Raw genomic sequence first — 13,215 nt, forward strand, 5'->3', positions numbered from 1 at the left:
AGTGGGCAGTTTTCTTGTTAGATTTGGCATGGTTGATTACTTCATGTACAATCATATTATGATCAACACAGCCTGAAACCCCTTTCATGAAACCTTTCTGAGTTGTAGTATCAATAAGCTCGTTTGTAGTTAAATAACTATCCAAGCGATTTACAATGATTTGGTGGAATATCTTACCAAACACACTCGAGAGTGCTATCATTCTAAAGTTCTCGGGATTATCCACAGAATCTTTCTTGTGCAAGAGAATAACTTTTGCTTTAGTCCAAAGTGAGGGTGGGGTGGGATCAGAACTCGACAACAGCTTGCTGAATAAAGTTGCAAGAAAATGATGTACGCTTGGCAATTTTTTCAATATTCCGTAGGCTATCCCATCTGGCCCTGGTGCGGAGTTTGAGCTTTTGTGACTTAGAACCTGTTTTATGTCCTTTGGACGAATTGGCCCCATATCAAATTGGTGTTGAATCATATCGGCCGTCGGTCCCTTCCACCAGTCGAGCTTATCCGTATCGATCGGTGGGGGCTCAGCAGCATATTTAGCTGAAAAGTAGTCGTTAGATGATTGGCGCGAAAAGGAAGGCTCAGACGCTGAAGAGTACAGGGTGTCGTTGACGACGTTTTTACTGAAAGACCAAAAGTTTTTCCGAAATTTACTTTCCTCATATTTTGTCGATCGACGCTGCTCATTAGCTTTTTGTTCTTTCCTCAAAAAGTTATATGTATGTAGTGCCTCATAAAATTTTGCACGATCCTCGCGATTTGCGTTTGAAGAAAATGCTGTTTTTCGCAAAGAATTCTTTATTTTTTTCATTTCCAACATGGTCTTAGCTTTTCTTCTATGAAATGGTTTACATTTACTTGATGAATCATTAGTAGCTGAAAACTGGGGGGAGTTGTCAAAATACTGCTGTAAAGTCTCGGAAAAGCGGTCGCCGGCGTGTGAGACGGGTATTGAACCATTGGCCAGCTCATGGTGTATTGTCTGTGTCACGGCTTTTATGTCATCATTGACACGATTCCATTCCTCGTGCGAGAGTTGTGGGCACGTGTACCTCCGAAAGTCAGATGCCTGCTGGTGAGCCATAGAGCCGAGTACATAGATTGCAAGCAATACGAAAATGGCGTCGTTGAAGAAAAGTGGCACACTCATTACAAATATGTATCACACGAAAACTCACCACGAAACAACGATAAAAACTGTACAAACGTTGACAGTAACATCAAATAAGAATCCTAAGTGGGTGAAGCAGTAATATCCGTAGGCGGAAAACAGTAAAATTATTGCACTTTTGGCAGAGGGTTTTGAATCCTTCCTTCTCCGTCTACGGACACTAGGCCGATGGTACACACACACACACGTTATTTCGGCTATGAAATAATCGTTATGAAACACACGTTATGATCGGCTATGACTTGAATTCCAACTTGGCCTTTACTCCAAAATAAATGCTTCAAAATTTTTTTTTTTTTAACTTCTCCAATCAGATGTATTTCAGCTGTCTGGACAATTCCTGCGAAAGGCCCCCACTATGTTAAAAAAAAAAATGAAAGTTTATTAGAGCTACATGTGTTGTTGAAAAAGTGGAAGTTTAATTTCTAGAATTACAAAGAGTATCACTTCAGAAGACAAGTTGGAGTTTCTTGTTTTTGTTGAAATCGAGCGGTGAATGACATTATTTTGACATTTGAATGAGGGTCTCTATAAGAAAATTAAGATTCATGCAAAGAAAATGAAATAACAATATACCCATCCCTTCTCCCAAAGTATGACGTAGCCCATAGCCACCTGCGATGCTAAAAAATAATTGTAGACTAATCATTTGTATGATGATCGTAAGATTAGTAACTGATGTAAAGAAGACATATACCTACCTGTATTTTGTATTTCTCCTGTTCCACCATTATAGAGTACAGAGTTGGAGAAACCTACCAAGGAAGAAACTGCTGTAGCTCGACACATACGTTTCAATCTACCAACCAAAAACACATCCATTGATGGGCACAGAGTAGAGTACTTTACAGGTAAATGGTTTATTGATTTTCTTCGGGGAGGGAGGGGGGGGGGGGGAGATGTGGGGAGGGACAGAGAAGGTAATTTTATATGAGTGAAAATTTGTAGATAGGAATAGTATGATACAGGACTTGGAATGGATTATTTATTTCCTTCCAGGGATGGGGAGGGGCTGGCAGAGGGAAGGTATTAACTTCATTTTAATGGAAATTTGCTGATTGTTATTATGATCAATATAGGGTTCAATATGGTTCATTAATTTTCTCAAGGGGGGTGGGGGAGGGAAGGAGGGGGGAAGTAACTTCATTTGAATTAGAATTTTAATGGTCAGGGTGATCAATACAGGCCTCAGAAAGGGGCTATGTAGGGGCAATGCCTCGGGTTCAAAATGGTTCATTAATTTTCTTACGGGGGGGGGGGGGGTAGGAAGGAAGGTAACTTCATTTGAATTTGATTTTTTTGATGGTCAGGATGATCAATACAGGTGGGTGTTTCATAAAGCTGTTCGTAAGTTAAGAGCGACTTAAAGAACGACTGGTGATCCTTTCTTGTGGTAAATGTATATACATTTGGCGATGGGTTAGCGCGTAAGAAAGGATCACCAGTCGTTCTTAAAGTCGCCCTTAACTTACGAACAGCTTTATGAAACGGCCCCCTGGCCTCAGAAAGGGACTACATGTATGTAGGGGCAGTGTCACTGTGGGGAGGGGGCACTTTCTAAAATATGCCAGGCAGCAAAGGCCACCATAGCCAGATTTTTAAAGAGCATTTTATGTAAGATTTTATATCAAAATAATGAGAAGGGGACACTGATGACTATGGCCAAATAAAAAGGGCACATTTTTAGTACTCTCAACTTTGATCAAGAGGAATAGGGGGCATCATGGCCAGTAAAAGGGGCATGATCTTTGGTGGCCGTAGGCTATTTTGAAGCCAGTCTGTAGTTAAACAGGTTCTTGAAAGAACATCCTTTTGGTTTGGTTGAGTATTATTTGCCATATATTAAAGATAAGTCAAAACAGTGTACACAAATGAAGAATTATAGTTGATAATAATATTTATAAAAACAAATGGTATGACAGGCACCAGGTGAATGTAAATCAATACCATAGGGTTAACACTGAAGTTGAAATCAGCCAATGTGATAAACCCGTTGTCATTTCCTTATGGTAGGATCCAAGGCTGTGGACTTCCTGCTTGACTCAAAGTGGGCGTCAGGAAAAGGAAAAACAGAGGTTATCTTCACCGACAGGGAATCGGTTGCTAACTACCTAGATGGGTAAGAAAATATGAATTAAATTGAATGTATTTTGAATTAAATTTTTTAATTTGAAATTATTTAGCAACGTAAAAAAATCACCAATTTAGTAATTTATAACCACGAAGATGTACAAAATAATGAGCTAGAACCTCTTTAAAAAAGCAACTCATGCTTGTAGGTAAGACCCTACAGCAATATGTACCAGACCGACTGAATATCTTGTTATGGTTTGATTTATATGGTAATGTTACAACCACAAAGTTATCCTTTTTGTGACATACATATAAAGACATGAATCTTCACTGATGGGGAATCAGTTTCTATCTACTTGGTTGGTAAGAAAATATGAAATATGTGCTCCTCCAGATGAATATTTTTCAGTTTTTTGTTGTTGTTTATTTCACAATCTTCCTCCAAAAATAAGCAATACTCTTTGCTTTATTGTGACATACATAGACAAAGTGAATGCTAATTACCAGCATTCATGAATATTTACTGACAGAATCTTTTACCACCAGCTTGATTGTTAGAAAATATATACTCTTGAAGGTGAATGTTTTGCAGTGGTTTTACTTTTGCTAATTTTGCAATCACACAACAGCAAAACTATGCACTGTCTGACATACATGTGAAGTACTATGCCATAGTGACAGAACAAAACAGTAAAACTGAAATAATATACCATGCTCAATATTATTCCTTGAAGCAAAATAGCGAAGTAGTATGTGTGTGAAATATATAAGAGTGGAAATAAAGTGCAAAGAGGTCTTTCAAATGATCAGGGGAGCGTTTCATGAAAGGACTTGTCGGACGTTTTATCCGAAAAGTTCTGTTTTATCCGACAGTTACCATAGTAACAGCACCTCTCAGCCAATCAACATCAGAGAAAGATGTCAGATCTGACAACTTGTCGGACAAAAATGTTGATGAAACGCCCCCCAGGTATAATCTTGGGAGTATATGAATACTCATTGATGCATAAGATAGTAGAATATAGAGGGATGAGTTCATGTAGTAGTATACAATTCAATTCTTGGAGTACTGTTACATTAAATTTGTACTACAAAATGCCATGTGTTTTGCTTGGCTAAGATTAGGAAGTTAATGTAAATTGTTTTCAGATCACTTTACATTAATGTTTTATATTATAGGTAAATAAGTTCTTGGATTGAAATGAAAATTAGTTCTGTGTCTTATATTTATGAAAAAAATAAACCACACACATCTGTATTTATTGCTATGCCAGGCATGGATGAGATATACCTTATGTGACATTTTTCTTTTGGATGATTAACAAATTTAGGAGAAACATTACCAGTAAACATTTAAATGCATTTAAAAGTGATGGTATTTTCATACACAATGAATTTAAATCAAGCAAATAAAATACAATTTTGTCTGATTTTTTAGCTTACTGTGGAAGGGTCTTTTCTACCGGGCTTTGAAGGTCGTGAAGAAAAGCAAGAAAGAGAAGGAAGAAGGCAAGAAAGAGAAGAAATCCAAGAAGGAAAAGAAGAAGACAGAGGCTGAAACTACAGAGAAGGTAAGTCATTAATGCAAAAGTCACCCCCAAAAAACTGACCAATGATATGCCATTTGTAATATTGTAATAACTTTCATCGTTCTGGGTCCCGTAACACAAAGGTTAGCAATTAATCGTAGGCTTGATTTTTACCATTGATTGTACATTGTAGTTAATGCAATCAATCATAGAAAAATGCTCTACGATCATTGCTAAGCTTTGTGTTAAGGGCCACTGGAGTTGGATTTCTTGGTGTGACTGTAGCATATGGCGCCTTACCAAAAGTCTGAGGCCCGTGTTATTAAGATTTATGATAGATTGAAATTAAATTCAAACTGGTATTGATCTAATATTGTCTAGTTAAGATATATCAATTTTAGATCAATTACACGTTGGCCCATATTCTGAAGTCGGGTTTAACTTAGACCATGGTCTAACTCTGTGCTAAAATTATGGGAAGCCAAACGTTTCAAAAATTGTTTTTACAGTGAATGCTTCTCATGTTTACTGTGCTCTTCAGTAATTCTTTAATGGTGAAGACAACTGCCATACTTATCCTTCCCAGGCAGTTAATAATGTTTTGGTAGTCAAAAGAGCTGATACATTGAACCTCTACTGTTAGAGATTTATTTAACAACTGGCTTTCCATAGTTAAACCACAACTTAAAACCAGAGTTTAGATTAAACTCGACTTCAGAATACGGGCCCTTGAGTTTGATTTGAATCTTGCAAGTCTCTCGTAAGATGCATAAGATCTTGGTCTTACATGCAGACATTTCGCAAGTTTCATTGCTTATGTGGGAAAGCTGAGTGAAAAAAAAAACATAGTGCCTTTGTCATAGGATAACTTTAGGCGCTTTGCTTCTTTCACAGCGACTTTCTTGCATTCCACATTGTTCTATTTAAATGTGAAGTTTAAAGATGAAATGATGCTTGTGTGTTACCTGTGCCCGTGAAAGATGAGGCTGTCTTTTGGTAATGTGTCTTATGCTTTTATTCTCTTGCTCTAATCAGGTGTTCTCCACCTAACAAATAGGAAAGTTATGTATATTTTTGTACTCGCTCATCATTTTTCAAATGGAACAGTTTATTATGTTTGGCTATTTCATGCTTTAGAACACTTTTCATTGGGCACATGCATAATGCCACATAGTTAAATGGACAATTTTAAACTTCCAATATCAAATGGAATACTGAATTCTTATGCACATAGGGGCATGCAGTCTTGCTATGTGCATTGCACTCTAAAAAACAAGTATTATTGCTGTTATTAATCACTTTTTTATCCAATTCTTTTTATTCCTTTCAGGGTGACGAGAAAGAGAAGGAAGACACCAAAGGAGGTGGAGCGAAAGACAGTAAGGATGGAGGGAAGGAAGAAACTCCACCAAAGAAAAAGGATGGAAAGAAGAAAATCAAACTCGAACTGACCGATGACCAGAAGTTTGCGGACGGAAACGACGTAAGCATTCACACATGTCCATCTTTAATTTGATGCATGCTTTAATTCTAACATTATCAACAATTATCATTAAAATTTCATTATTTTATTGTATTAATGATATTGTTCTTTTTAATGTTTAAATAAATTCACAGAGAGTCCACCAAAATGACCACTCAATTGCTTGTATTTATGAATAAATATTGTGCGCCAAATGATTCTGGTGGAAAACGAGTAATTGATAGAATGATAGAGGGGGAAATAGCAAGGCTTGTCTCAGTGAGAGCTTATCACGTTTCAGATTTAACATGACAAAAGAAGTAGAGGGGGGCTTTTCCCTGAGTTTTTAGGGTTCAATGTCTCGGATACATGTGCATTAGGTCACAGGCATTATATAATAATTGCATTGACGCCCAACGGCGACAATGCATTGTTCTTGTTCCGTATTCCTATTCCGTCGTCTTCTTCTTCTTCTTCTTCTTCTTCTTGCATTGACGCCCACTGGCGACAATGCATTGTTCTTGTTCCGTATTCCTATTCCGTCGTCTTCTTCTTCTTCTTCTTCTTCTTCTTCCACAAAATCCCATTTGTTTAACACATGGTTTTTGTTAGCTCTGCCCTGGCTCCGTCCCTCATCCAAACTCATCCAAACTTGGTAAACATGTTGTCCAGCATCCCTAGTTGTGCCTCTCGTCTTCCATTTTCCAAAATCACTCATGCATGACCATCAAGGCGCCATTTTGTAAATTTCAAGTCCATTTGCATACCATTACTAATCTCGTCCTAATTCCCCCATCCTGCATGCTACAGACTTCTAACAAATTGCTATAGCTAGTCAAAGAGTTGCTCCATCATCTGCGACGTATAACCCGACCTCCAAAATGCCATCTTCATGCCCTAAATTCAAATCCGAAATAGCCTTCCTTCAAAAACTTCATATTTTTTAAAATATAAAGTCAAAAAATCCTAAAATGGCCATATTTTTCTTGTTGTTATTCAATTCGAGCTCATATTTTCAGGAATTAATACAGACAACATATTATACTTACAAGTCAGTTTTCACGCATCATTGACCTTCCGGTATTGAAAGAGCGCCCTCTAAAGTTTCAAAAACGCTTATCTTTGAATGCTCCTCATTGCGTCATGCATGGCCAAACCCGTACCCTCTTTTAAATTTAGGTTGTTCAAGATATGCCCTTTCATGCCATTTAGAAAAATATATACCTTACAGCTGACGAAATATCTGAAAAATGCTCCCGAAAATCAGCAAAATACGCAAAAATGCACTATAATGCCAGCACAACTTCAACTTGCGCTTATTTCCTTATTATTGAAGCTTATCCTTTCTAACTTGGCAGATATGAGTATTGATATATACTTTAACCGTTCGTCAACCTTTTGTGACAGAAACTGACATAGAGCTCACGTCAGCTTAAAATTATTGTGAAAAACTGTCATTTTTAATGTCTTTCTTTATATGGCATTTACTTCCAGTCTATTGCCTGCGCACAAATAAAAGTGGTATCAATGTCACCGCATGGAAATGTTCTTTCCAGTGATACCAAATACGACATAGGTTACAACAGAAAATTTCAAGATAAGCCAATCTGAACACATGGTATACTACTCACAATGCACAAATTATCAACAACAGAATTGTACACATTGTCTATGGCATAACGTATTATGCATGCACATTGTTCTGCTATGTACTTTACACTGAGTTACGTTAATGAACTTTCAGGGAAATTTGTATGCTTATTCATATCACTCTCTCTTTTTCTTTTTCTCCCTTCTCTCTCTTTGTTGAGCGGCTATATGGTCTAAAAATGGACGAAATCTGTTTGACTCGAGAATGTAACTTCCTATGGAGGGCAAAATGTACCAAAATCCACTTTGATTAACATGTAATTTTTGTTAGTTCCCCCTGCCTCCGCTCCTCATCCAAATTCATTCCGATTTGGTAGACATGTTGTCCATGATGCATTATTGTGTACCTCTTATTTCATTTTCTAAAATCATTCATGCATGACAGTGCATGCGCCATGTTGAGTGAGTGACATCATCATCTCTCTCATTTGGATGTAACTGGCTCGTTCATATAACTCTTTTGTTAAAAATAAGCGAAACTTTGAAATGTCATAACTTTCTTATTTTACATCCGATTTTAATGAAATTTTCCGCATGGTGCTGGTCTGATTTTTTCCTATTGATTCAAATCAACATTTTTCTGAGGTGGAATTGACCTTTCAATCAGACGCGTCAATGCATGCACATCGTTCTGAAACGATTGCAGTTCTAGTTGCATTGACGCCCAATGGCGACAATGCATTGTTCTTGTTCCGTATTCCTATTCCGTCGTCTTCTTCTTCTTCTTCTTCTTCTTCTTCTTCTTCCACAAAATCCCATTTGTTTAACACATGGTGTTTGTTAGCTCTGCCCTGGCTCCGTCCCTCATCCAAATTCATCCAAACTTGGTAGACATGTTGTCCAGCATCCCTCGTTGTGCCCCTTGTCTTCCTTTTTTCAAAATCACTCATGCGTGACCATCTAGGCGCCATTTTGTAAATTTCAAGTCCATTTGCATACCATTACTAATCTCGTCCTAACTCCCGCATCCTGCATTCTACAGACTTCTAACAAATTGCTATAGATAGTCAAAGAGTTGCCCCATCATTTGCGACGTATAACCTGAACTTCAAAATGCCATCTTCATGCCCTAAATTCAAATCCGAAATAGCCTTCCTTCAAAAACGTCATATTTATTGAAATGTAAAGTCAAAAAATCGTAAAATGGCCATAACTTTCTTGTTTTTATTCATTTCGAGCTCATATTTTCAGGAATTGATACTGGTACCATATCATACATAGGAATTAGTTTTCACGCATCACTAGATTTCCGTTACTGAAATAGCGCCCTCTAAAGTTTCAAAAACGCTTATCTTTGAATGCTCCTCATTGCGTCATGCATGGCCAAACCCGTACCCTTTTTTAGATTTAGGGTGTTCAAGATATGCCCTTTCATGCCATTTAGAAAAAAATATACCTTACCACTGACGAAATATCTGAAAAATGCTCCCGAAAATCAGCAAAATACGCAAAAATGCACTATAATGCCAGCACAACTTCAACTTGCTCTTATTTCCTTATTATTGAAGTTTATCCTTTCTAACTTGGCAGATATGAGTATTGATATATACTCTAACCGTTCGTCAACCTTTTGTAACAGAAACTGACAAAAATCTGACGTCAGCTAAAAATTATTGTGCAAAACCTTCATTTTTAATGTATTTCTTTATATGGCATTTACTTCCGGTCTATTGCTTGAGCACAAATAAAAGTGGTATCAATGTCACCGCATTGGAATGCTCTTTCCAGTGATACCAAATATGACATAGGTTACAACAGAAAATTTCAAGATAAGCCAATCTGAACAAATGGTATACTACTCAGAATGCACACATTATCAATAACATAATTGTATACAATGTCTACGGCATAACGTATTATGCATGCACATCGTTCTGATACGTATACTTTACACTGAGTTACGTTAATGAACTGTCAGGGAAATTTGTAGCTTATTCATATCACTCTCTCTGTGTCTTTCTATCCCTTCTCTCTCTTTGTTGAGCGGCCATTTGGTCTAAAAATTGACGAAATCTGTTTGACTCGAGAATGTAACTTCCTATGGAGGGCACAATGTACCAAAATCCACTTTGATTAACATGTAATTTTTGTTAGTCCTCCCCTGCCTCCGCTCCTCATCCAAATTCATTCCGATTGGTAGACATGTTGTCCATGATGCATTATTGTGTACCTCTTATTTCATTTTCTAAAATCATTCATGCATGACAGTGCATGCGCCATTTTGAGTGAAAGACATCATCATCTCTCTCATTTGGATGTAACTGGCTCGTTCCTATAACTATTATGTTAAAAATAAGCGAAACTGTGAAATGTCATAACTTTCTTATTTTACATCCGATTTTGATGAAATTTTCAGCATTGTGCTTGTCTGATTTTTCCCTATTGATTCCAATCAAGATTTTTCTGAGGTGGACTTGACCTTTCAATCAGACGCGTCAATGCATGCACATCGTTCGAAAACGATTGCAGTTCTAGTTCTTCTTCTTCTTCTTCCACAAAATCCCATTTGTTTAACACATGGTGTTTGTTAGCTCTGCCCTGGCTCCGTCCCTCATCCAAATTCATCCAAACTTGGTAGACATGTTGTCCAGCATCCCTAGTTGTGCCCCTCGTCTTCCTTTTTTCAAAATCACTCATGCATGACCATCTAGGCGCCATTTTGTAAATTTCAAGTCCATTTGCATACCATTACTAATCTCGTCCTAACTCCCGCATCCTGCATTCTACAGACTTCTAACAAATTGCTATAGATAGTCAAAGAGTTGCCCCATCATTTGCGACGTATAACCTGACCTTCAAAATGCCATCTTCATGCCCTAAATTCAAATCCGAAATAGCCTTCCTTCAAAAACGTCATATTTATTGAAATGTAAAGTCAAAAAATCGTAAAATGGCCATAACTTTCTTGTTTTTATTCATTTCGAGCTCATATTTTCAGGAATTGATACTAGTACCATATCATACATAGGAATTAGTTTTCACGCATCACTGAATTTCCGTTACTGAAATAGCGCCCTCTAAAGTTTCAAAAATGCTTATCTTTGAATGCTCCTCATTGCATCATGCATGGCCAAACCCGTACCCTTTTTTAGATTTAGGGTGTTCAAGATATGCCCTTTCATGCCAATTAGAAAAAAATATACCTTACCACTGACGAAATATCTGAAAAATGCTCCCGAAAATCAGCAAAATACGCAAAAATGCACTATAATGCCAGCACAATTTGAACTTGCTCTTATTTCCTTATTATTGAAGTTTATCCTTTCTAACTTGGCAGATATGAGTATTGATATATACTTCAACCGTTCGTTAACCTTTTGTGACAGAATCTGACATAGAGCTGACGTCAGCTCAAAATTATTGTGCAAAACTGTCATTTTTAATGTCTTTCTTTATATGGCATTTACTTCCGGTCTATTGCTTGCGCAAAAATAAAAGTGGTATCAATGTCACCGCATTGGAATGCCCTATCCAGTGATACCAAATACGACATAAGTTACAACAGAAAATTTCAAGATAAGCCAATCTGAACACATGGTATACTACTCACAATGCACACATTATCAACAACAGAATTGTACACAATGTCTATGGCATAACGTATTATGCATGCACATCGTTCTGCTATGTACTTTAATGAACTGTCAGGGAAATGTGTATGCTTATTCATATTACTCTCTGTGTCTTTCTCTCCCTTCTCTCTCTTTTTTTTGAGCGGCCATATGGTCTAAAAATGGGCCAATGGACGAAATCCTTTTGACTTGAGAATGTAACTTCCTATGGAGGGCAAAATGTACCAAAATCCACTTTGATTAACATGTAATTTTTGTTAGTCCTCCCCTGCCTCCGCTCCTCATCCAAATTCATTCCGATTTGGTAGACATGTTGCCCATGATGCATTATTGTGTACCTCTTTTTTCATTTTCTAAAATCATTCATGCATGACAGTGCATGCACCATTTGGAGTGAGTGACATCATCATCTCTCTCATTTGGATGTAACTGGCTCGTTCATATAACTCTTTTGTTAAAAATAAGCGAAACTTTGAAATGTCATAACTTTCTTATTTTACATCCGATTTTGATGAAATTTTAAGCATTGTGCTTGTCTGATTTGCCTATTGATTCAAATCAACATTTTTATGAGGTGGACTTGACCTCTAAATCAGACACGTCAATGCATGCACATCGTAATGAAACGATTGCAGTTCTAGTTTATAAATGTTTTTATTCACATTTCAGGCCTTCGTCTGGGTGTATGACCCCGTCCGACCTATGAACTATGTTTACGGACTTGGGCTTGGTGAGTAAAAAAAAAAAAAACTTGTGTATCTTTGTGTGGGTAAAATGTCCTGAGATGAATAGCTGACAAGTGTTTATATGAGGCACAGGAGTTTCATATACGAGATCACCAAATTTGAAAACCCACATTAGGTTTGACAGGCAAAATAGTGATTCTTACCTTCAAAAAATCAAAATGAAAAAATAGCTTCTGTGAAAAAAAAAAAAACACCTTGACAGAGCCATAAGAATAGCACCCAAAACATAGTGGCCCATGGGTCAAAATCTTCAAAATCTTTATCAAGATAAACGGGAGTGTTGACGAAATGGAGTAATCATTGTGTAAAACTTCATTTAGTGATATTTAGGAAGATCATCATGAATTAATGGTCCACTGCATTGCATTTGAAGGATTGCTCTTCAAATGATCTTACATCCAAAGTATAACTAATTGGGTAAAAAAATCCTGTGTAGTCCCATACATGCTTATCTGTGTGCTGTGCATTTGACATTTGGAAGATTTGGGTCAATTGCTTTTCAGGAAACACAAGTCCATAGGTGCATGAGATACATCCTTTCACAATCACTTCGAGGCAATTTCTTCCATTACTAAATTCATGACCAGATCTGACTTCTATCTATAATGAAGCTCTATGTATTTTATTCATTTATCTTGGCAGTGATCGGTGCAATTGCTGTCTGTCTGTTTCCCTTATGGCCGCCCTGGATGCGAACTGGTACATACTATCTTTGTCTTTGTGGAGCTGGATTTGTAGGAGCTATCTTTGCCCTGGCTATTAGTAAGTCATTTTTTTTTCTTGTATGTGGCAATTCCATAAAATTAAGAGCCACTCTGTGACAAGTTTTGTGTCCCTCTCGAATTTTAAGCTATTTAGACCATTGAATTGCTTAAAGGACGAGTCCACCCCAACAAAAAATTGATTTGAATAAAAAAACAAAAATCCAACGAGCATAATACTGAAAATTTCATTAAAATCGGATGTAAAATAAGAAAGTTATGACATTTTCAAATTTCACTTAATTTCACAA

The 13,215-nt window shown here is 37.1% G+C and overlaps 1 protein-coding gene across 2 annotated transcripts in view; it reads left to right on the forward strand.

The window, feature by feature from the left end:
- LOC129276676 (translocation protein SEC62-like) overlaps nt 1–13,215 on the forward strand; it is a 41,378-nt gene that overhangs the window by 20,118 nt on the left and 8,045 nt on the right. For both annotated transcript variants that reach the window (XM_064109514.1, XM_064109513.1), the window contains 6 exons: nt 1,908–2,022; nt 3,185–3,290; nt 4,683–4,815; nt 6,104–6,256; nt 12,127–12,187; nt 12,846–12,965. In XM_064109514.1, coding sequence (XP_063965584.1) covers nt 1,908–2,022; nt 3,185–3,290; nt 4,683–4,815; nt 6,104–6,256; nt 12,127–12,187; nt 12,846–12,965 — 688 coding nt within the window. The remainder of the gene's footprint in view (nt 1–1,907; nt 2,023–3,184; nt 3,291–4,682; nt 4,816–6,103; nt 6,257–12,126; nt 12,188–12,845; nt 12,966–13,215) is intronic.

Source organism: Lytechinus pictus, chromosome 14, assembly GCF_037042905.1.
Source record: "Lytechinus pictus isolate F3 Inbred chromosome 14, Lp3.0, whole genome shotgun sequence".
In the NCBI taxonomy this organism is placed as follows: Eukaryota; Metazoa; Echinodermata; class Echinoidea; order Temnopleuroida; family Toxopneustidae; genus Lytechinus; species Lytechinus pictus.